Source organism: Pithys albifrons, chromosome 8 (assembly GCF_047495875.1).
Source record: "Pithys albifrons albifrons isolate INPA30051 chromosome 8, PitAlb_v1, whole genome shotgun sequence".
In the NCBI taxonomy this organism is placed as follows: Eukaryota; Metazoa; Chordata; class Aves; order Passeriformes; family Thamnophilidae; genus Pithys; species Pithys albifrons.
The window spans coordinates 32,252,628-32,276,489 of record NC_092465.1 but is presented as its reverse complement, the minus strand read 5'-3'; the positions used below and the strand labels follow the sequence as shown (position 1 = coordinate 32,276,489).

Here is a 23,862-nt window from a genome sequence, read left to right as displayed (position 1 = left end):
ATTCAGTGTAGTAGATTTTCCTGTGTGGTTGAACAGGACCCTGCAGCTGTGCTTTAACAGAGGGTTTGGGTTATGGTTCTGGAAAGGAGGGCATGGTGAGGAGCTGGCCTGGGTTGTTAGAGCCAAAAAGAGCTGAGGGTCCTGGGGTCTTGTCACTTCTTGGGAGATCTGCCCTCTAGGCATTGTGTTCATCAGACATCAGCAAACAGACATCACACACACCCTGGGTGTTTTGGGGCCATCCTGGACAGCCTCCCAGTTCTGCTGGAATGAGTTGGTTGGCAGTGCCCAGCCTGGGGCTCCCAGTGCTCCCAGAGAAAATGGGAAGCTCCCTTCTTGACTCCCTAGAGCTTCCTGTGTCTCCTTTTAGCTTTAGCTCTGCTGCTTTTTCTTCCAATTATGTACTTCAAGGAAGATCTCTTTTAAAACAAATGGAAAAAAGGTTTCCCTTGCAAAAAAAAAAAAATAAAGGCACTTTGGGTCAGTATGTAGATGTAATCATGGGGCTGAAATAGAAATATGAATGGACTTCCTCTGAAGAGAAATTTGGGTTAGCTTATCTTTCTAATTGTATGTGGAAGGATTGTGATTACTGAACTTCTTTATTAAAAGGCACTGTCTCTACACCCCCAAAGTTCTAATTTTGCATAAGGAAGAACAAGCTTCTTACACCAGCAGCAGAAAAAAATAAGTCACTGCTGAAATTCAGTTGCACTGGCACAGCCAAACACACTGAGATCTTGAAAATCTGTGCCCTCACCTGTTCTCTCTGTAACTTTTCAATCATGGAAGTTACAATTTTTTTTAACATGTAGCATCAATTAAAAACTTTATATGAATTATACAGATAAATTATATGTATTATAAATTATATGAACTTTAAGTTACAAAGGGTAAACAATGGAGGTATTAATTTGTGTAAGCTTGTATTTATTAAAAAGTGCACTTTTAGGTTTTTTTCATTGTTTTAATACTGAGAACACTTAGGTGTGGAATAGCAACTGGAATCACTTTGGTGATGGGACACAGCACTGGTTTCTCTGACAGGTGATTTTCAACACTGGTAACCCAAGTGCTGTCAGTAAACATAACAACACTGAAACAGTTCTTATTGAACAATTTTTATTTGCATTTACTAAGTAACTTTTTAAGATGCCAACCATCGTATCTGTTTTAATGTTGGCACCTTAATGGACTCTTCTTCAACTCTTTTTGAAATATCAATCCCAAGGGGAGCTCTAGAAAATAAAATTATGTATTTGTTAAAAATAAACAACATTATTGCCCTATCACCCAGATGTAGACTTTCACAGACCTTTTTTACCATTAGCATGGGAGTCACAGTATTTCTGCACATTCCCTGCACTGTAAGACTGAGAACCATTAAAATGGTCTATCCAAAGCTGTATGGAAACATCTTCACACTGAGGAAATTTTTGCATTTGTAGTGATTTCAAACTCAGGGAACAGTTGGGATTTCAAAGCCATCTTTGGGGGATGTTGTTTTGCAACTAAACTGCCATTTACATTCAACTGATGCATGCAAGACACACTAGAGACTTACAGGTGTCTCTTTCTATGATAATCTTATATCATGTATTGTCTACAGCAAGTGAAACTTAGTATTTTATTCACTGAAATGTATACAGGAAGTTATTTTTGAAGACGAGTATTTTATAATTTTTCATGTGAAAATTGTAATACAATTTTTTTTTGTATTAAGACCATCCAAGTCTGTTTTCCTGAAAATGGAAAAAACCTGCAAAGAAATCCCAAGTTTAAGAGCAGCTGGTACTTTTGAAATATTAGAATTTTGTTTGGCCTTAAGCCTAAGATCTATTTAAATCCATAGAACAAGTGTTACTGAACTAGGCATTAAAAAAATCAGTATTATCAGTTAAAAAAAAGTATTATCAGATTATATAAGTTAAATTCTTTTTTTAATTGATTGGTCATTACAAATACACAGTTGGAGCATGTTGATTCATGTCTGTGGTGATTGAGAAGCCAAGGGAGTATTGCAGCTTAACTGGCTCCAGTTTTCCTGTGCCACAATGGGATAGCAAAACACACAGTATTGTTACAATGTATGGTAAGTTAAGTCTCTGAGCCAAACCAAACATAAATGCCAGACATGATCACTTCTATTTCACAACTACCTTGAAAAGTAACTTTTATATGTGCTGCAAGGGCACTGCTCATCATCTGCTGCCACTTTTTAATGTAACCTCCTCCCCCTTGTGCCGAGCACAGTGAACAGTGAGGGAACAGACTGTGAGCGAACAGTCACTCACTTGGGTTCGTAGCGGATGCCATCAGTGCTGTGTAGAACACCAAGCCCTGCACGTAACCTTTCCATGCCATTCCTGAGCAAGAAAGCAATTACATTAAAATGTATGTCATAACCCTTTGAATACAGCACATGGTTCAGTCACTGTGAACAGAAGTTCCTGACTCTGATACTAACTTTTCAAGAACATTACAGAAGCACATGCAAGGAGAAACAACTCTTACCATGCAATCATAACACCATTATCAGTGCACAGTCTTGGAGGAGGACACAGTAAAGCAAAGTCATTTGCATCTGCCAAATTCTGCAAACCTTTTCGGATATACTGATTGCTTGCAACTCCTCCTGATACAACCTGACAGCAGTGTCAAAAAGATAAAAAGGCATTAACTCAGAAGTACTGGTGGGTCACACTCAACCAGCATCCTGTTTAAAAACAGGTTATCAGTTCTGAAGACAGCAAAAAATAATGCATTTGCAGATAAAAATACATCTAAAAGAGAATGCTAAGTGAGCTGACTTTGCTAAAAGACATTCCTGAATAAAAGCACGGCAGTCCAGTGGAAGGTGTCCCATGGCAGGGACATTATTTTTAAGGTCCCTTCCAACCCAAACCAGTCTATGGTTACACTGAAACTACAAACCATCAGGTATTGGGGAGCACAAGGTCACATTACGTGTCCCAGGTTATGGAAGGTTAAATTAGATGGTAAGAAGATCTCTTTCTAGCTTAAAACCCAACTATGAAAGACTTCATTGTAAATATTTGTATCACTATTACTTCAATCCTGGTATTTTAACAATATAAATACTGAGATCTTGGAACAAGGGATCTGCATCTTCAAAAGATATAATCAAATATAAAAAGGAAAAAGAAGCATACCCACCAAGGCTGCATTTTTTGATGGCAAGATGCTATTTTTCGTGCAGAACAGCATGGCCCGATACGTGCGCTGGATGATGTGAACAGCCACGGCGTGTTGTACGGCGGCAGCAACATCCTTAACGCAGGAGAGGATCTCACCTTCCTGAACACCTACAAAAATGTACCATCAAAGGGGTTTCCGTAGTATGGGTCGTTTAAAACATGGTTTATATCTGACTGTTTAAAAATACCTTCTTCTCTTTCTTTTTGTGCAATGGCATTATTGACAAGGTTCAGAAGTCCAGAAAAAGAGAAGTTGCAGTTCCGATACTGTTTCATGGGCAGTTGGAACACAAGCTGTTCCCTGTTCCCAGTCTGAGCCAAGTGCTCTATTGCCTTTCCCCCAGCCATGCTGTGGCACTCTGGGTGCTTTATTAAAGACAGTCTTCTTGCCACCTAAGGAGATAATAAACATCAGACTTGGAATCAATTCCTCTTGTAACTGCATCACCACAAAATCCAATCCAATGTGAAGCTACAAACAGGGCACAGAAAGCCTAAAGACATAACACCAGCTGGATTTTTTTTTCCTGGAGTATTTAGAAATGTAATTCTAGAACAACTTGGGCAAACATGAGGATCAACAAATTTTGCAGGAAACATTAATTACTGCATTTTTAAGCTATAGGAAACATACACAAACTACCATAGTGTATTACCAGATACACAGGAACAAAGTTGGTTTCAACCTTTTAAAATCACCTTTCTGACTCCACACACTCCTTCAATTTTTTACTTAATATGCACAAATAGTGTTTAAAAACTCTTTGAGAACAAAACCGTGAGAAATTTTACAAACTGTACTGAAAGACCCAGAAAACTTAAAACTCTGAAAGCCAAACCATACTTTTCAAACTGTAAGCAGTAAAATTAGTAAGAAATGTTTTAATATGTATTGTTTTAAACCTAACAGCATCCTTTCAAATAGCACTGTTAATCTCAAATTCACACAGTTTGTTTGTATAATCAGTGTAAATCAAAATCCCACCACCAGTTTTGGTTGTTAGGCTGCCTATTTACTAAAAATATAATCAATGTACAAATGTTACAATTGATGTTATGTGTACATTTTTAACAGACACTTGTGTCTAAATATTTGGTATTTCAAAACAGAAAAGAAACCTGTTAAGTAAACCTCATATTACACTGAATTACTGTCCTTGGGCTGAGGATAATATTACCATTATATAGTATAAATGCAATAAAAACAAGAAAAAACTAGGTTCACTTATGTAAGGAAGTATTACCTTATCCAGCATGTCACCTGGTGCAATATCTATGGACTGTCCAAGCAGGAGGAAATCTGAAACTCCTTGTGCTACTGCCAAGATACAGTGGCCTCCAGAGAGTAACAGAACTAAGAAGGGAAATTCCAGGTGATGTGTGAGCCTGATGGTCAGTGCGTGAGCCTCCATGTGATGGATGGGTATGAATGGCTTCTGGTGCCTGTTCACCAAGCCCAGGCTGTACTGCAGTCCCACCCCAAGGCTTAGAGCAAGTCCAGGTTTCACTGTAGTTGCAATAGCTGCAAGTTGAGGCACAGAAACGCCACTGGCACAGAGTGCCTCTTCCACCACTTGCTCGATGTTTTCTCTGTGAAGTTGCTGTGCCACCACAGGAATTATTCCACCTGTTCTAGTAAAACCAAAGAATTAAAATACATTGGTATTTCATAACAGATAGAATGGCATAAAAATAGTTTTCAGGCACCTCTTAACCTTACCATATCCTGCCTGTTTCCTTAGGCATTCTCAAACACCTTGTTTAGTGTAAAGGGCACTGAAGAGAGTATAATTATCACTGAGAAGTGAGAAAAGGATGTAACTTGATGGGTTTTGGTACAGATACGTCTTAAATGCATCTCAACACTGTTCCAAAACAATGTCTGTTAATGTAATATTCACAACTCCTCACTGGGTTAGCCCACATTCTTAGCCATCAATGCTTATATTTATTTTTGCTTAAAAACATTGAGACATTTGGTAGTTTCAACAGTAATAATGATTTCATCTTTAATTCAAGATAGAGAAGTAATCTCTCAGTTTCTGAAAGAAAATACTAGAGGAAACTTGTGACACGCACAGCATTTCTTTCCTCTCCCTTCGTACTATTTCCAGTATGCATTGTGGCCTAAGGGATACTTCTTCCCACTTACTCACGTGGGTCTTACTGATTTTTATGGCACAGGGAAGACTTACATGGACTGTATTGCAAGTAACAATAACAATAAAACAGTTATTAAGGCAAATGCCTTCAGAGAAGTCTATTCTTACTGTAAATGGACTTCGTTCTGAGAGTGTAGCGCTTCTCCCAGCACACAGCCAGCATCGTCCACCACAGCAGCGCCCGTGTCATCGCAGCTCGTCTCTATTCCCAAAACCAGCCTCCGAAAACGCTGTTTTCCACAGTAAGCTGAGCTGCTGCTCAGCCACGCAGCTCGGCTGTGTTTCACCGATCTCAAAAGGCTTTTGGCAATACTGTTCATTGTTAAAAATCTACCTGGTGGTTATGTCTAGAAGGGAACTGTACAGTTTATTATTACTGGAGGGTCTTCAAGCACGTGCGCCGCTGATACTCTTTAGAGGTGGTATCGAAGTTATGAGCGGCCACCCATCACATTTAAGTCCCCCAGGAACACCAGCTGGGGCTACCGTGGTGTGTTACCTGGGTTGCGTGTGCGGGGCGCCGCTCGCCTCGCTGGCAGTGGGTACCCGGGGCACAAACTCCGCAGCGGCACCGCTGCCCAGGCCGGGCCGTGCCCTCCGCCGTCCTGGGGGCAGGGCAGCCCCGAGCCCCGGCCGTGCCGCTCCCCGCCCGCCCCGACCCCTATCGCGACCTGTCGCCGCCGTACCCCGCCCTTCCCGGCGTTCGGCCCGCCCCGCCGCACACGGGGCGGCGCTTCCCGGGCACGGCGCAGCCGCGGAGGGGAGAGCGGCCGAGCTCGGAGCTGGAATTCCGGAACCCGGGGCTGTGTCCGCCCCCCGAGCCATCCCCGCCCGGCCACCTGCGGCCCCTCCGCTCGGGCCGCGTTTCAGAGGCCACTTGTGCACAGGGCAGCGCCTGCCCAAGGCAGCACAGCCTCGTAACAGCCACTGGTTCAAAATCCGCTACCTCCTCCTGTACAAACAACGCGAAGAACTAAGTTGCTAAAGAAAATTCATAACTCATTGCCATTTCTTTTTTTAACAGCACCTTTATCGATAAAGTAAAAAGCCAGAAAATTACCTTAGCAGGAAGTGAAGTATGCCACTGTGGGCTTTTTTTATTTTTATATTTAGATTCTTTTTTCCAGCTCACTGGCTGTCACTGCAACCAAAATGTAAATCAAGTCTTAAATGGAGTCGTCTGTTAAATCTGAATCCATTTTGGCTGGCAGACATACAGCAGACTTCAAAATTCATCCTTTTTTCCAAGACAGAGAAGTAAGTGCTCAGAGCTGTAGATGTACCTCCTTCACTCTTAAGTCCAGGGCTGATTATATACAAGAATACCCCATACTACACAGTACCCCTAAAACACAGCATTCCTCCACATTTCCAAGACATGCAAGTTATCTATACCTTCTTCTGCAAAAGCATACAGTTAGTCCAAGAGATTTGCCTACTCACCTACTTCTATTTCAGCTTCTATCCTAACTTACAACCCACTGTGTTTCCCTTAATGTTTTCTGACACAGCTGTAACAGAGCTGCTTCTCCTACAACACCAGCAACCCTTTCCTGCTCCCATCACAGACCTCTGACCACCGAAAATAATCCATCAGCCAGTTATCAGAGAAAATAGTCAAAAAAACACACCTGAAAAGAAATCCCAATTTTTCAGGATGTCCCATTTACACATAGAAAAGTCAGTGTCCTGGTAAGCAAAATGAAAGAAACAACAGCGGCAACTTTCAAAAGCATACAGAAACCAAGCCACCAAGCTGTAGTGGAAATCCCCTGAGCTGGCAGTTAAGGACTTTCTTCGGTTTTTGTGACAAAAAAAAATAACATCACAAGAACAGAGAAGGCAGGAATTACACCATCAGTTTATGCTTGCGGTCACAGTACTTACTGTGAGACAAACTTACAATGCAATAACAAGCACAACCACCTACAATCCATACAGCAGGAACTAGCTACTTTCACTTAACCTAAGAATGCAGCCTCACCAGTCCTTGCCATTGAGGATCCTGAATTTATATGTAAAGTTACCATCTGCATTATGGATGATGGGTATTTGTGGAACACTGCTCTCTATTTCAGCTGTTACTTGCACCTTCCCTTACAAGTCACTTGCATCAGCCATACAAATAGTCTTAGTGGGGATTAGGCTTTAGAGCTGGGCCTGCCCAGTTCTTCATGGAAATCTTTCTTCTTCAGGTTTCCAATTCACATTTAAGTAATTGAAGGCATCTTCTTACAAACTCGACTTTCATCCCAGACAATGCTGCAGGAAGCAGGAATTGTATCTCAGATGTAAAAGCATCTCTCATTGACTACAATGAGATACTGGGCACAGCAGACTACTCGTTTCCTTCACCCAGGAGCAGCAGGAGCCATGTCAGAGGTGGCCAGTGTCGAACCTTCTCCTTAGTATTTATTGATGCCAAAGATGCGAACGCCGTGCAGCTGTGGCAGCTTGGGGATAAGCACGGTCAGGAGAGAGGCTGTGTTGAGGATAAAGTGTGTCGGGTCATACTTGGTGTAGAAACTCGTCAGGAAGTACCTGCAGGAGAAAAGGGAGCAAGCTTTTTTAGACCCTGGTCTAAAAAACAAACAAAGCATATTGAAAAAAGTGCTTTAGTAATCAGTAAGATTTTACTTGTTAATAACTGATCTATTCCTGTATTAAATCTCTCACCTGAGGTTCTACAGTATCTACACCAAAATGATGGTCTAAGTCTCTTCTTCCCATACTCCCCAAGGTGTTAAAAAGTAACTTACTGCTAGTGTGTTCCCTCCAGCACCTGTTCCTGCCCCTTTAAGTTGGGTCTGACTTGTGCAGCTACAAGCCTGATTAATGATATAGATTTTAAACAGTGTTAAAATCTGCTACTAAAATGCTTTCAGTCCTGTTACCCTAGCAAACTCAGTGACAAAGCATTTGAAACATTTTTCACTGCAGAAATTATTTATGGTGAGCACATCTGTGACTGGAGTGATTTGAAAGTGCTCCCATCTGGCAGATGTTTCCAGCACATTTTTCTTCAAAGCTGGTTCACAACCTGTTCTAGAGTAAGGGTATGTGCCTCAGGAAATCCAATTCACTACCAACTTCTTTATGCTTTGAGCCAGTAATTTCATCCTGTTCTTTGCAAAAAACTCACAGAAATGACGCAATCAGATTGTTGGGGTGGTTTGGGGTTTTTTTCCCCAGCAAAACAGGGATGTTTATTCAGATATATACTTAAACATTATCAGTACATCAAGAGAACCACACACTAGTGTTATGAATACACAATTCCCGCTGTAAAGTGAGGAATTATCTTTGAAAAAAGAGATTTTTTTGAGGGGTTAAATATATTTTTTTCACTTTCTATCCTTCATGGGCCAACTTTCTAAACATGATGCAGGATCATCCCTCCCCACTCGCTCTGCCGTGTAAGAGACAACTTTCTTCAAGGAAAAACAGAGAGACTTTTAGAGTTGGATATTAAATACATATCTGATTCCCTTGAGTTACACAACCCTACTTTTGTCAACAGACAAGGGTGTAGAGTTTCTCAGCCATTTACAGAACTCGTGTAAACAGAAGACAATGTGTACAAAGCCAAACCGACACTGGACCCTGTTCAGTGAGGACTCATTCAAACTCAGAAGTTGAAAAATGGTTAATAAATACTGTCACAAAGTCAGTTTTCAGTATTTATGACTTCACAATCTCTTAAAAAACTTCAGGAGTTAACATTAAGTTTTCCTCACAATGTTTCTAATCTTTAAAACCTGCTCTATTAATAAGCGTTTACAAACTTCAATATATGGAGTGTGAAAAGCAGCAGGAAGAAAGATTGTTGATTGCACAGCCTATAAATCTGCACTCCTACCTCTGTGTGGTAGAAACAAACGAACAAGCAAGCAAAAAAAGAGAAAAGGATTTTAGAATGTAAATTGCAACCCAATATGTTGCTACTTTTGAAATCATGGTTTTAGGATTCAATTAATCCATACAACAGTTTTGAACTCACAGAATTATAGGAGAGATTGTGAAGAACTTTCTTGAAGATGTGAACTGTACTCCATAATCCAGTTGTTCCCAGTGTGTTAGTAGCCTAGCTTTCCCCTGATCAGGTGTTTCAAAAGGAGTTCCCTTTACTGCATGCAAAAACACATACATTCCCTGGGGAAAATAAAAAGTGAATACAGAGGCACTTTTAGCTGTATTTTTTTATAACTGTTACATTGTTCAATGCACTGTAAAAGAAAGAGTGTGAGTGAACTCCCACCCAGAAAAGCTTCTGTCCTGTAACAGCAAATTATCAAAGAGCAACAAGAGACAAGAAGTGATTTTCCCGAGACTCTGCAGTAAATGGCACAGTCAGCATTGAAGCCAAAGTCTATGTGACATCTGGCCCACTCCCTTGTCTTCTACATTAGGCAGCAAAAATTTCATGAAATCAACAGAATTTCAACAAGCACTGCAACATGTTTGGGGCTGCTGATTCATATTACCAATTTCCTAATACAGTGTTAAATGAGTGATGAGGTAGAGTCTGCACAAAGCAAAAGTTTACTGGCAATATTACAAGACCTTCTGAAAGCTTTCTCAGGCCCCCACCACTTTCAAATCTTTACAAGCTGACTACAGCAATCTGTTGAGCACCATCTGTCCATCTCTTTGCTGCTACTCCTTAACCACTCTGGACTTTCTTTGTGACTGATCCTGTTTAATGGGATCATGCCATGTGTGGTCTGTTCTGAAAGATCAGTTTGGGCCCACTGGTTTCAGATAGGGGAGTACCCCTCTTCCAGTTTTAAAAAACATTTGTTTTCCAGCAAAGAGAGCACACCAACTCCAAGCAAGAGTCTCTATGAGAAAATACAAAGATATCCTTCTTATCCACATATAAAAATTTTTTATAGAAAGTTTTATGTAGGAAAAAAAATCACATGAAGGTGAAAATTTCAGCAAGTCACTTCATGTCTCATTCCACTTTTTTTGGAACAGCCTCCAAACAAGAGGCCTATGAACCTACGACAATTGATTTAATTAACTTTTTTGGATCATGATGATGCAGTGTCTCAGTTTTAATGACCAAAAAGAGACTTTTAGGTCAGATCCAAATGCTTACTACACATTTTATTTCACTTGCTGGTACTTGCACAAAGGACCACCAAAAATTCTTTCAAGGTCAGCTAAGCGTTTTCCACTAGTGGAAATACAAGATATTTTTTTCCTTTGTCAAACCATTTAAGGATTTATTTCCAAAAGAAGTGCTATTTAAATGCTGAAATATCCAAAAGTGCAATTTATACTCATCTTCTAGTGTTCCCCTGCAAAACTACTTGCCAGTGCCTGCTCTCAACCTTGCTGTCATTACAGCTACTTGCAATGAATTCAGTGAGGCACAGGGGAAATATTTAGTAATACTTGTCTCTGCCAACATCTTCTGAAGTCAGACATGCCTGATGCTGTCACAGATAACATACAAAATGCTCTAATGATACTTACAATTCCACCAGTAGTTTTAAACCTATCTACAAAAATAAAAAGCTCAAATAAGAATTAAAAATGTAACATGATTCAAGAGGGTATTATCCATCCTCAGTCTTTACAGTGAACTATCATTTTCCTAAATGAGGAAGGATCTATATTTTTGTCAAGACTTCTTTGCTGTTAATCTTAGAAAGCTGAGTTAGCAAACCTGAATTGGGATGTAAATTGCTGGATTATGGCCTTCTTTTCTCTAAGCATTGAGGACCAATATACATAGTTGCATTACTTGAGGGAATTACAACAAAATTATAGCATCCTGGAGAGAGGAGCAGAAATATTCTTGAGGTCATCAGCTTTCAAAATCTTTTGCATACAAAAGTCATCATGCAAATCGTGATCCACTGAATAACAAATGGTTTCAGGGCTTGGGTCAAAGCAGTCTAGTTTTTCCCCTGCTTCCAAGCAAGATTTCTCTTATATATATTGACAACTTTGTATGCTGAAGTTATTCTGAGCTACTCTTTACCTCGCTTGGCCAGAAATCAAAGCTAGAAGAAACAGAACACAAATATTTCTGTCCAAGAGAAGAAGTAAGATGCTGAAATGAAACATTTTGGGATACAAACAGATTTATATAGAAAAATCAGCAGATAATACCCAAGAATTAAAAATGTGATGTTTTATGGATTTGGCACAGGTCACTAATAACAACCAGAACATTGTAGAAGTTGGTTGGCATGATGACTTTATGTTTGCAACCTTCTTAGCTTAATTAAATGCCTTTAAAAGGAATACATATCTATGGAAGGAATATTCCATGTCTTTCATGCTTAAATCCAAAGTGATCCTATATCACTCCTCCAGCCCAAAACAGCCAATCATGTGTGGATAAGCCCAGCAGAGGTGGTGTTTTGGCTAGCAGGATTTCTTTATCCACACAGACCTGCTATTTTCCTCTTCCCTTGCTACTGAAAATGAATACACATGAACAACTTTTCAAGTTGTGTTGCAGGAGAGGGAACTTACCAGGTTGTGAATCACATTTGTTAAAGTCCAGGCGACAGGGACACTGAAGAAGGGAATGCTGAGCAGGACGATGTGCAGCAAGCCGACCCCGAGCGCGTAGGTCAGCCACATCCCACGGCTGTTCATCACACGAGTGTTTGGATTTACCTCGCTGTGGGCAACTCCTACGTTCATTTTTACCCTATAAAACAGATCTGTTCGAAGATTGACTGTTACACAGGAGCACTTAACATATGCAATTTTGAATAAGCAGGTCTGAAAAGAGCACAGCCCATAAACCAAGACCTACCTCAAGATCTTCAAACTACGGTTCCACAGAGAAGTCAATGCAGAGGCAGTTGGGAACTGTTTGTTCAAAAAAAGACCAAACAAATAAAACTTACAATCCTGTTACAAAAGGAACATTAAAAAAAAAGTAAGCTGTGCTGTTAGAAGCAAACGTGTAAGAAAAAAATTAGTTTCTCCATCCATGACAACATCCAGAGTTCTTTTCCACTTCCCAGATCAGACAATTTGCCTCCTGTTTCTTGTTCTTAATGAAGAATTCTGCATATACCAATCGCTCAGCCACCTACTGCTAGAAAAACTAATTTATGCCTGTTTTTCTTGCAGTAGAGTGCAGATTTCAGATTTTTCTCCCTTACCCATCTGTTGGTTTTCAGACAGACATTCCCATCTTTCAAATGTGGCTGAAATTAGAGCATAGGTTCACAAGTTTCTAAGCAAGAGACACATGCTGAGATACACAGAACAATTTCACGTGCTGATTTACTCAGAAAATGGACAGAACTTACGGATGGTGACACTCTTGTCCTGCTGCAGTAAAATTTGTAATGATAATTAAATAAAAAACCAACACCCAAACCCATTGCTTACTTCATTCTCACATGATTTGTGGGACTATGTATATTCATTTATGCGACTGGGAAGGAGACTTTTTCAACATTTATCTGAATCAGACTACAAAGCAGCGTTTAGCCAGCGAAAGCAGCTTGCTTTGGGTAGGAAGTTTCTTTCTGACACTTGCTTAGTGCTGTACAGCGTATAAAACAAAAGCAAAATACCCGAGTATGCTGCAATATTAACAGCGGTAGGATACAGGCAGATGCGATGACCCCGAGCCGGGCACGGCTGCCAGGAATCGATGCCTGTCCCGGCGCCTTTCCAGCCGAGCGCGGGCAGGGGAATGGTTCCCGTCTCTGCGGGGCTGCCCCACACCGAGCCCGCACCGCACACACTGCTCGGTGTGCCCCGTCCCCTCTCGCTCCCCTGCCCAGCCCGGCTGCCTCCCCTGCCAACCTCGCCCGGCCCCGCCGCTGCTCAGGCCGCCCGTGCCCGTGGCCTGACCCCCGGCCGGGCCGCCCGCGCCTCCCTCCGCGCCCGGCGCGGCCCCACCTTCCGCGGCCCCCAAGCCGAAGCCGAAGCCGAAGCCGGAGCCGGAGCCGGAGCCGGAGCGCAGCGCGGGCCGCAGCCGCAGCAGAGCCCGCGGTGCCCGTGGGCAGGGCCGGCCGCGGAGCGCAGGGGCCGGGCCGGGCCCGCACCGCCCACGGCCGCGGGGCGGGCGCGCAGGTGGCGCAGCCGCGGGGCCGCCGGGGCGGGGGAAGCGCCACCGCCTCCCCGGGCCAGGCTGGGCTGGGCTGGGCCCCGCGAGCAGCGAGCGCCGGGCTGGGCTGGGCCGGGCTGGGCTCGGCTCTGCTGGGCCGCGCCGGGCAGGCCCCGCCTTCGCAGCGAGCACCGGGAGCTGCGGACGGGCCGTGTGCCTTGGGGTAACTCCAGGGACCGCAGGGTTTGTCTGCAGCTTGTTACCTTTCCCCCCCTCCCCAACTCATAAACCCCCGAATTGCTTCAGTGCGTGCTCTGCTGGGCCCCTGGGAAAGGCGGTTCTGGGCGCGGCTCCAGAGCTCTACGGGGCGGGAGCCGTGGGGTTTAGGCAGGGTTTGTGCCCGGTTAGCGGAGGGTTTGCAGCTCCGCAGCACTCGCTGGGGTCGGAGCCGGGGTAAAGGGGTCCAGGGGCCCCATCAGCGATGAGGCCCAGACGCAGAAAATCCGAGCACGGTTGCAATGTGTCTGGTCTGGGATCAGTGCGGGAGTAGTGTGGCCTGAGCTGGAATGTGTGTCATCAGAGGCTGGATGCATTTCCATAGGTAGGAAGGCCCAGAGGCGCCTCTCTTCCTCCCAGCAGGTGTTCCCGAGATGTGCCCAGCGCTGCATCCCTCGGTTTGGGTCCAGGGAAGGGGAGGGCACACCAGGAGCTGGTTCCTCTCCCAAAGTGCATCAGTCACACCTCATGGAAAATTTGGTTTTGGTGTCTGCAGCGTTTCTGTTTGAAAACCCTCCCGTTTCTTGGCATCTTTTGATGGAGATCTCCAGCTCCTGTACCATGAGTAAATCACGAACCACTTGACACACAAATCCTGTAAGTCATGTGAATGCGTGAGAAAACCTGCCTCTGAACATGTGTACATGATTAATATTGGTCCATCTGCAACAACACATGTTTTCCCATGTTCCTTTTCCAGTTTGCGATAAACCAATTTGTTGCATCTCTTTGCTAGATCTGAAAGGGAAGCTTCCTTTGCAATGTAAATAAACAGAAAACCTCTTTATACTGTGCTTAGAAAAGTTTCATAACACTGTTGGTTTGGTTTCTTTCCTCTAGGTAACCACATTTTTGCTTTGTCTTTTATGTTTAAAGAGTGTCAGTCTTTAAAAGGATGTGGAGGCACAGAAGTGTCCTGTAATTGTATCGGCTGCAAGGGTACCCCTGCAGGGTACTGGGACTCACGGGTGTTGGCTGCAATCCCTCACCATGCCCTGACTGTGTCAGGAGAAAGTCTGGGTTTGTTCCTTTCCTCCACATGTGCTGATATCCTTGGACAGGTGCTGAGTGTCCATTCTGTTCTTCAACATATACCTTGGACTGACTCAACGTGGAAGCCAGGAGTGCCAGGATTGTTTGCTTTCAGTGTAAATAACATTACATAACATAACTCAGAGGAGAGAAGGCTGCTTGGACCATTCCTGAGGTTCAAAGAGCTGCCTAGCAATGCTCTTTTCCTCTCCTTTCTCATATGCATGAAAAACTGTGGCTGAGTTCTTTGTGTCAGGCAACAAAGTATTTTTCCTGTGGCTTGGTTAGTTGTGTTGATTTGGGTACTTAAACAGAAATGTAAACTGAAATTCACAGATTCGCTTGCAATCTCTTCATGTTAGAGTGTCTCAATAATGCAGCAAGAATTTTATAATGCTGTGTGTTTCCAATAATTAAAAAAAGAAATCTTCACTGGTTGATAATGTAATGCATCTTCATTTTCAAGTAAGAGACAGAGTGACATAAAAATAAACCGACCTGCCTGAGAACACACGATACATCAGATCAGAGAGGCAAGGCTGTTATTAACAAGCTTTTTGGCTTAGTTTTCATTTTTGCCAATAGATCACATTGCCATTGGATATGACTTTTCCCTCAGCACCAGTGGGTTGCCTCTCCACTTCTTTCCCAACACTTGCTGACTGCAGAAGAGGCTGGGACTTACTAGTAACTTGAAAATTTTAACTCTCCAGCCATAGTGTTGTGCTTCGTCTATATTTAGAAGTTGCTGTGAAACAGTTACTTAGAAATTTGTATTTGTAGTGTTCCTTTTACACTCTTTTCATGTTATTTTTCTCTGCAGCTCCTCTGAATCTTATTCCACTATGAAGCAGCTGCCAGGAGAGACTATTCGTCTCCTTTCAAGTTCTCAGGTGATTACTTCAGTTGTCAGTGTGGTGAAGGAGCTGATAGAAAATTCCTTGGATGCCAATGCCACAAGTATTGATATTAAACTGGTAAGTCCTCCTTCTTTCTCTTACAAAGAATTGGATGTAAAATAAGATGCAAGGAAAGTTTGTTCCACTACAAATATTCTTTTTAGGCTCTTGTGATTTGGAGAATGGCAAAGTATTAGTAGTATTTATACATATATATTTTTACCTCAAATAAAAATGGTCCAAAATTAGTTTTCATTAACATTTTTGAGGCCCTGCTGAACCAGTAGGGCATATTTCTGCTTCCGAGTGTATCATGGGGAAAAAACTGTCAACTTCCTTCATGTTCCTTTTCCCACTTGAAATTTACTTTTTCTGACTAATAGCTTGTTTTAAAAGATGTTGAACTTAAGTTTAGTGCTGGACTGACATTTTTAATGCTCACTACAAAATATTGTAAGGAAGGTGAAAATGGAAACAGTGGAAAAGGTTGATGGCCATACTGGATGTTTTTGTAATATAAATTACCACGTGGTCCCTAGTTAGCATAGTTAACTCTGGCTACTTCTAACACACTGTTTTTGTAAGCTGTTCAAAAAAATTGGCATGTTACTTACTCAAGGATAGTTTCTGACAAAAGAAAATACTACTAGAATAAAGAATTTGATCTGTTTTTTTCCCAATGGAGCAAAATGGCCAGCTGGTTAGCTACTCTTGATGTCATATTTCTGGTTTTGCAGTTTTGTCAACAGCCTTGTAGCAGCAGTGTTCCCTGCTTGGTAAGAGAGAAGTGTTGTAACATCTTGTATAAATGGATGTATCGAGAACTGCATCCAATTTCCTTTCCTGCAAATAAAGCAAGTGTATAAGGTATTATTGAATTAATTATTAGACAAATGCTCTTAATTAGGAGAACAATTAAATTTTGCTTATTTCTTTCTCCCTGTCTCTGCTGTCTTTTGTGAATGAGTCTCAAGTGTTTTCCCTCTGAGAATGGTTTCCTGCAGATGCCAAGGAACAGGCTTGCTTTTTACTGCCTTAAGTGAGCTGAAGATACTCTCTCTTCACTGTGGTCTGTCATGGCCTCTGTCTTCTCAATATTTAGACTGCATAGTATGTTACTGCATGAGTAACTCCAAATTGAGTAGTGTGTGCACAGTTGTGGGGGTAAGAGTATTGGTATCAGATCCTGCAAGCTGGTCAATAACTGCAAGAAGTCAACAGAAGGTTTTGGAGCCTTCAAGAAAGGTTAGAACAAACCTTGTGTCTCGTACTGGTGTGCTGTTACAGATAGACAGATTGCTGGAGGAGAAAGCCCTCTCTGGTCAGCGTGGCTTTCACAGTGCAGCAGCCAGCTGTTTTTGTAGTGATAAGTCCCAAATCAATTAAAAACAGCGTTTTGAACCATTTTCAGTGCACTGCTGTTACTGTTTTAGTCCAGCCCAGTCCAAATCACTGTAGTTCTAAAGAAACAAACCTGGCTTTACACAGTGAGTATAAGAAGTTTTCTGATTGTTCTCCTGTGAGCACGAAGGGAGAAGGGAAAACCTGCACTCTGTACAACTCCAGACAGTAATAGTGTAAAACAAAGTGGGTTTTTTTTCTGGTGTCCTTTTATGTGAAATTGAAGTATCTCTGACCATGCAATAGAGGTCAATGACCACATTAACTCTGGATTAGTTCAGAATCATAATAGAGAAGGGAAAGTTTGAAATTCCATTGCACAGCTTGATGAATTTTGCAAAACTGCAGCATTTCATTGTTTTAACCTTTTTCAGATGTATTAGGAAGGCTGGCTGGTTCCTTCAGTCTTGTTACTCAGTTTGCCTGAACTAAGATAGGAATGACTTTTTTTGAGGCACACAGACAGGAGTTAACCTGCAGATCGAATGGTTCTCATGTAGAAGTCGTGGCAGTGGGTCAGCTCTATTGGGAAGCTTTGGCTTGTGTTTTATTGTTGTTACCTTCTTGATTGACCAAACTCCCATAGGTGATGTTACTGAGTGTCTTTGCACTGTATATCAAAGTTGAATCATATTGTTTGGCTTCAGTGATCTGGAAGAGCAACTTAAACATCTTTTGGGATCATAATCTCAGTAGTATGTAGGTCATGGAGCATGAAGAAAGGTGTTACAGAATGCAAAGTTTAAGCCCTGTAATATATACACAAAACGTGTGCAAGTAAAAATGAGTAACATTAGAAAAGAAATAGAGAATCCTTCATGTAACATTTTGAATCTCACTTTTCCTAAGCAGGTGAGTGGTGTGTAGGTAAATATTAGAGTGGAAAATAGGGTCTCACTGTAAAATTCTCAAAGCCTTCACTAGCACATACAGCAGCAGAGTAGAAGGCTTCCTGCCTGTATCTCCTTTTGTGTTTTTATGTTCAGTTGAGGTGTATTGCTCAGGTTTTGTTTTGCTTCTCAGTAGCAGATGAGCAAAAGCTTTGTTTTTTCACTTGAAGACAACTTTCCAGTGTTCATTAATACCAAAAGTGAAATGTAGCCACATTTCTAGTGTGTATCAGTTACTTAAATACAGATATGGTTCTGTGCCTACCTCAGAGGCTTTTGGTGTTTCCTAAAGCAGAGTATGTGTGAATCCAGATAATATCTTTAGATCATTCCTTTTGTTTTTAAATTGCATCAGTTTTTTACTTCAAGAGTAATTCTGGGAGTACATTATACTTTTGCAGATCTCTTTTAAGTACAGGCCCAGATGAGACAGCAAAGTTTGTTCTGTTTAATCAGCTTTCAGTGACCAACCATTGCATGCCCTGTCCAGCATCAGGGGTGGTAGCCACTACTGAAGATATTCTTTCTAAGCAAAACGAGTTTTAAGGCTGCCTGGGTGTCCTGCACATGACAGCACGTTTTTCTGTGTGTTGCATCGTAATCTTGTCAAAGTCCAGTCGTGCTTCTGTGAAAGCAGCTCAGTTAGTGATCCTACAGCTCTAATTACTTTTTCCTCCTGGCTTGTGGTTCTTTTGCATGCGATTCACATGGGCACATTATAATGTACCTGGAAGGAAGCATTTTTCAGCTGCATTTGTTTGAGATGCTGAAGAACCTGAATTCCATCTTTTATTAAGCTGTTGAAAATATCTGGTTTTCTGGAATTTTACCCTATTTTTGCTGGTGCTTATTGAAATTACGTATTTAAATTGAAATTCAGTAAAATAGGTATTGCATACATGTAAAAGTAAATCACAAAGATTGAACTTTGCTTCCATGAAAGCTGTTTTAAAAGAGCCTCCAGGAACCTTTACTTCTTTCTGTAAAATGCTCCATCTCTTTACAAGCCTATTACTGTCATTCATTAGTTTGCTTCTGTATATTGAAACAGAACATAGAACCTGGAAAACTACTGAAGTAATGACAGTGCATAAATGAAGACTGAAATTGAAAATGGTTCTAAGTGGGGGCCTGCTGTTCTAAGTGACTCCTGACTTTAATGGGTGTACAGCTGCATTTGGGTGGTTTCAAAGAAATTGGTACCACGTAGATAAGATAATTGAAAAGAGATGAAAAAGTCTTTAACTTTCAAGCTATAGGTCTCTTCTTGAGCTTAGGTTTTGCAAATTTCATCATAGTTTAACAACATTTTTACTTAATCTCTGTTTTGATTTTACTGTATTTCTATTAACATGCTGTTTCCAATCCACAAGGTGTGAATTATATTATATAATTAGAGAAACCATCACTATTATCCAACATGTTGTATTTTTTTTCCTTAAACAGAGGCATTTAATGTTTGATCAGTTCCTCCCACTAAGCAAAACTCCCACTTCTGTGTGGTTGGCTGGAAAGTGTAACCTGGGCACAAGTGCTTCAAACTTGTGTCTTAATCAATTTGGTTACTTTAGTACTCCTTTGTGGTCTTTTCTCTTTTCAGGAGAATTATGGGTTTAACAAAATAGAAGTAAGAGACAATGGCAATGGAATCCAGGTTGAGGATGTTCCAGTTATGGCCATTAAACACTATACCTCAAAAATAAGCTCTTCTGAGGACCTGGAAAGGTTGACCACATATGGTTTCCGTGGGGAAGCTTTGGGATCGATTTGCAGCATATCAGAGGTAACCAGCTGCTATAAATGTGTCAAGTCTTTGAGTTATGATTTCTTTTGTCTGTGTGTGTTTGTGAAAGTTTTATTAAAATACCAGTGCAAAGACTTTAAATGTTCCAGCAGCCTGTTAGGGATTTGCTTTCCAAAGCATTTGGCTTGTGTGTACTGTCCTTCTCCTCAGCCCCAGAAGCCGTATCATAGGAATTTCTTGTCAGTGTCAGGCCTGCCCTTCTGTCACACAGGTCACAGCAGTGCTCTGTTTATTTTCCACAGTCAGAACAGGTCAGAGATAATTGTGTTGTATTTGCTTTTCTTTTGTGTCAGGGAATATAATGTCAGAATATGGCTGAGTTTACTACTTGATTTAGGGTAAACCAAAATGAGGAGCAGCAGGTGGTGGCCAGGAGAAATCATTTCAGGTAACTGATGGCCCACATAGCTACCATTCCAGTAACCATTTCTGCCTTCTTATCTAGGTGATCAGCAGTCATGGGATCTTGCTGGGCTCCTTATTGCTCTTTGACATGTATGTGACTGCAATTGCACAAACTTTGTCCCCATGAGTAAACAGGAACCTGCTACCTTGTCTGTCTGAGTCTGATCCGTATGTTTGTGTTAAGAGGATTGGCACTGTATTGATGCATATGATTTAACTTGTTGGCTGAAAGTAAGCAAATTTGTTCAAAACCATCTGAAAAGTGTTGAGGCTGTTAAAGGCACAGCATCTACCAGTTCTGTTGTGCTCTGCCTTTCTGTATTCATGCTGCACCAAGGTCAAGTTTTGGACTCCTTAAGTCTGCCAAGGATTAGATCCTGCCAGAAGATACTGATCTCTGTGTGTTTGGAACCATCAGCTGTTGAGGTCAGGAGAGATGATGTTAGAGCTTGACTCCTTGGTACATTGGGCTGCATTCACACTAGGCAGAAGTGGGTTGTGTGTTTGGATGGAGGTTTCCCAAGATGCTTTCAAAAATGTTGGTGTTTTAATAGATGATGACAGACCTCAGTCATTGATTCCTTCTAATGTGTTGTCAGAGAAGAATGTCATCTGTTCTGAGCATCTAATCAGCTCTATGGTACGTTTCATAAGAGATGGGAGGCGGCCTGAGTGTATGAAGAGCTTTAATAGATATTACTTCAATCCTTGTGTCAGTAATTATATTAATTAAACACTCAAGGCATTCATTGCATTCTGCCTACCCAAATTGCCCCCTGAAGTTTCAGTTTGGAGGTATTTACTACTGGCCCATAAGGAGGTCTGTACTATTGCCATTTCCAATTAACCAATTGCTGGTTTTTTCTCCAGAGGCATGACTGAACTCTAAATGATTCACACAAGACACTAAAATAGACCAAAATATCCTGAAGCACTGTATTTGTGATAAACTTTGTCTTTCAGGTGGTTAAAGGGCAGTGGTTCTGTTGTTCAGACTGTTGGTACCTGAACTCTGGTTTACAACTGCTCTTGCTAAAGCCGTCTGTGTATTACCTTAACAGGTTACAAAACATCCAGTGAGTGATTGCCAGATATGTTTGGGCGTGGAAGGATAATACACTGTTTGTTTGAGAGTAGTCATTAAGTTTGTTGAATCTCACATAAATTTAAGAAGTTGTCGTAATCTGCCTTCTCTCACAGAGAATGAAAATGCCAAATTGTCAGTTGATTTAGTTATTCATTTAACCTGTGTTTAGAATAGAAGACAGAGCAGTGTGTGTTGTAGGAAGTAGGAATTGCTATGCTTTGTTTTATTAGTGTAATAGGAATGCAATTAGTTAAATGGCTGTAAATATGAATAATAAATAATGCAGAATGTTTCTTGCCTGTAAGAAACACCTGTAGAAGAAAAATTATATAAACTAATTAAGTGTAATTATGGTGACTAAAGTAACACAGCGATGAGAGTGCTAGCAAAGCTTTATCTATCTCTTTCTGAACTTTGTCTATCCCTGATTAAAAAAGTTTTTTTAAAATCATTCTTTTCAGGTTTTGGTGACAACCAAGACAGCTGATGATGATATCAGCACTCAGTATGCTTTGAATAGCAACGGGCACGTAACTTCTAAAAAGCCTTCCCATCTAGGGCAAGGTAGGATATCATTGTTCTGGTGTTGCACTGTGACAGACGTATTTTGTGTTTCTCTGAGTCTCTCTCTGGTGTTGAAATACCTGTTCTGTATTTGAATGCTGAGTGTGAAATCTTTGCAGGTGTCAACATTTCTTGCCTTATGTCTATCAGCTGAGAACATGTTGTCATATCATAAGAAATGATACGTTTTGGAAGTTGTTCTAAATAGCAATTATGAACTAGTTTCTCCTTCTCTGACTCACTTCCAGCTGACAGTGGAAATAAAAGCTATAAAAATTCAATGCTCCAAGTCTATATGAAAGATCTGTTCAGGACCAAATGATGTTTCTGTAGGAGTAAAATCCTTGCTTAAAGTAGGAGGAGTTGCCCTGCTGGTGTACAGAGGAATTGCAGGAAGGGTGTGTAGCTAATTTTAACTAGTGATTCTTTTTAACATTTAGGCTGTAGTATTTTCCATGGCTGGAAAGCCTGTGGGTTGCATTGCTTTTTCTTTTGTCAAAATTCTTGAATGATGGACTGCATTCTATGACACGTATTTAACTCTTTGCAATGTCCTCATGAGTTTGGAATTTATGTGATTGTGTTGGTAGATGAATATTCCTCCTCTCACTGTGCATTGTACCTTGAGCAGAGGTATCTGGCTCTTCAGGAACTACCCTAAAGCAAAGGCTTGTGAAGGCCTTTAATGAAGCACAATGTTCCTTTGCCTCCAGATATGTGTGATTAGATTCTAGTCTGTTAATAATTTTACTAATGAAAGCTAACTCAATACTGAAAGGGCCTTCATCTTTATTTAGTGTTGATTCTCACTATTGTCAGTGTGTGTGAAAGAAAGCTTAATGCTGCAGTCATAACTCTAAATAAAGGAGGGAAATCACAGCTATAGATGCTTTTTGGGGGAGGATGACTGCTAATTTGGTATATTTCTTCTCATGCTAATAATTACTCAACTTTATTATGTATTCACCAGCATACAAAATAGTCTCTTTAAGTAAAAATAAAATTTCCTCAATATCCAATCAGTGATTTGCTTTCAGTGTAATTTCTACTTACTTTTTTATCACCTGCTTACAGGCACCACAGTAACAGTCCTAAATTTGTTTAAGAATCTTCCTGTAAGAAAGCAGTTTTACTCAACAAGTAGAAAATGTAAGGAAGAACTGAAAAAAGTCCAAGACCTCCTGACAGCATATGGTATCATAAAACCAGACCTGAGGATAACATTAATACATAATAAGGTAATGATGTGTTTTTCTCTATCAGGTGTCTTAAGGATCAGTTTCTGATGAATTTATGCAGTTCATCTAAAATTTACATAAAATCTTTCATTCCTAGGAATATTCTTTCATCATAGCTTTGTTTTGGACTTCCACTTATTTTTTCCGTTCATAGTTGTGTATTATAATGGCTACAGAAAACTCAGCCTCAGATATTTTTGGTGTCTTCCAACAGGTGCCTGGTTAGATATATGAAGTATAAAAATCATTTTACATCCTAGTGGTTAGTAAACATGTTGGTAGTATTTTGCACACAAAGAAGTGGGACCTCTCTAGACCACAGGGCCTGATCAAATGTGAGCCAAGCCCAACTGAAAGAACTTGGAAAATTTCTTTATTTAGGTTGTTTACCTGGGTAGAGTCTGTAGCTCATACAGGTAGCCTGCTGTGTACTGAGTCACAGGAGCTCAATACATAACAATGATTTTATTTAAAAATGTTAGAAAATTCAGAACAATTTGGTGCATGGGTGTAAGAACAGTAATGTGTGTTATAACAACAGGCTTTAGTCGAGCAAGTTGGTTTTAGTTTAGACTTGGGGGAATGAATTCAGAGGCTTCTTGGAGGCTATTTTGACTTCACAGGATAATGAGTGGTAATTCCACAGCACACCTGCAGAAAATAGACACCAGAAATGACATATTGAGCCTTTACCTGACCCAGATTTAACACAGTGAATTTCATTGGCTGTACCCTGGCTCTTGGTACCTCAGAGAGGAAAGTTGTGCTAATCAATTTCCAAGTTGCTGCAGAGCAGAGAGTGACATCTCGTGGCCAGATCTCTCAGCAGTTCTCTTTCTGCTTTAAAA

At 41.1% G+C, this 23,862-nt stretch overlaps 3 protein-coding genes across 7 annotated transcripts in view; 1 reads left to right on the top strand and 2 right to left on the bottom strand.

Moving 5' to 3' along the window:
• Window positions 1-1,120: 1,120 nt before the first annotated feature.
• OSGEPL1 (O-sialoglycoprotein endopeptidase like 1) lies at window positions 1,121-6,065 on the bottom strand. Its single transcript, XM_071562664.1, has 7 exons — window positions 5,489-6,065; window positions 4,463-4,850; window positions 3,407-3,611; window positions 3,178-3,326; window positions 2,515-2,645; window positions 2,295-2,366; window positions 1,121-1,238 (listed from the first exon to the last, which is right to left on the bottom strand). The coding sequence occupies exons 1-7, from the start codon at window positions 5,698-5,700 to the stop codon at window positions 1,148-1,150; spliced, it is 1,248 nt and encodes a 415-aa protein (XP_071418765.1). The 5' UTR covers window positions 5,701-6,065; the 3' UTR covers window positions 1,121-1,147.
• Window positions 6,066-6,388: 323 nt separating this feature from the next.
• Window positions 6,389-13,434, bottom strand: ORMDL1 (ORMDL sphingolipid biosynthesis regulator 1). Of its 2 annotated transcripts, none has more exons than XM_071562666.1 (5): window positions 13,271-13,434; window positions 12,165-12,220; window positions 11,876-12,056; window positions 9,381-9,532; window positions 6,389-7,921 (listed from the first exon to the last, which is right to left on the bottom strand). In XM_071562666.1, exons 3-5 carry the CDS (start codon window positions 12,047-12,049, stop codon window positions 7,786-7,788), a joined length of 462 nt encoding a protein of 153 aa, XP_071418767.1. In that variant the 5' UTR covers window positions 12,050-12,056; window positions 12,165-12,220; window positions 13,271-13,434; the 3' UTR covers window positions 6,389-7,785. The 2 variants fall into 2 exon arrangements, with proteins under 2 accessions (XP_071418767.1, XP_071418766.1); XM_071562665.1 differs by having other exon boundaries at window positions 11,876-12,069; window positions 13,271-13,304.
• A 36-nt stretch (window positions 13,435-13,470) lies between these two features.
• PMS1 (PMS1 homolog 1, mismatch repair system component) overlaps window positions 13,471-23,862 on the top strand; it is a 43,633-nt gene continuing 33,241 nt past the window's right edge. For 2 of the 4 annotated variants that reach the window (XM_071562662.1, XM_071562659.1), the window contains exons 1-6: window positions 13,579-13,661; window positions 14,191-14,291; window positions 15,550-15,703; window positions 19,517-19,699; window positions 21,674-21,776; window positions 22,851-23,014. In XM_071562662.1, the coding sequence (XP_071418763.1) occupies window positions 15,572-15,703; window positions 19,517-19,699; window positions 21,674-21,776; window positions 22,851-23,014 (582 nt within the window). In that variant the 5' untranslated portion in view covers window positions 13,579-13,661; window positions 14,191-14,291; window positions 15,550-15,571. Of the gene's footprint in view, window positions 13,662-14,190; window positions 14,292-15,549; window positions 15,704-19,516; window positions 19,700-21,673; window positions 21,777-22,850; window positions 23,015-23,862 lie in introns of all 4 variants that reach the window. The other 2 variants (XM_071562661.1, XM_071562663.1) reach the window with 2 other exon arrangements.

Excerpts from the sequence above, each read along its gene's own strand:
- OSGEPL1 (XM_071562664.1), bottom strand. The coding sequence starts at position 5,700 with ATGAACAGTATTGCCAAAAGCCTTTTGAGATCGGTGAAACACAGCCGA. Across the intron at positions 3,612-4,462 it reads CAGGTGACATGCTGGATAAG|GTGGCAAGAAGACTGTCTTT; the intron begins GTAATACTTCCT and ends TTATCTCCTTAG. Across the intron at positions 1,239-2,294 it reads GGCATCCGCTACGAACCCAA|AGCTCCCCTTGGGATTGATA; the intron begins GTGAGTGACTGT and ends TTTATTTTCTAG.
- ORMDL1 (XM_071562666.1), bottom strand. The coding sequence starts at position 12,049 with ATGAACGTAGGAGTTGCCCACAGCGAGGTAAATCCAAACACTCGTGTG. Across the intron at positions 9,533-11,875 it reads CAAATGTGATTCACAACCTG|GGAATGTATGTGTTTTTGCA; the intron begins GTAAGTTCCCTC and ends TATTTTCCCCAG. Across the intron at positions 7,922-9,380 it reads ACAATCTCTCCTATAATTCT|GTACTTCCTGACGAGTTTCT; the intron begins GTGAGTTCAAAA and ends TTTCTCCTGCAG.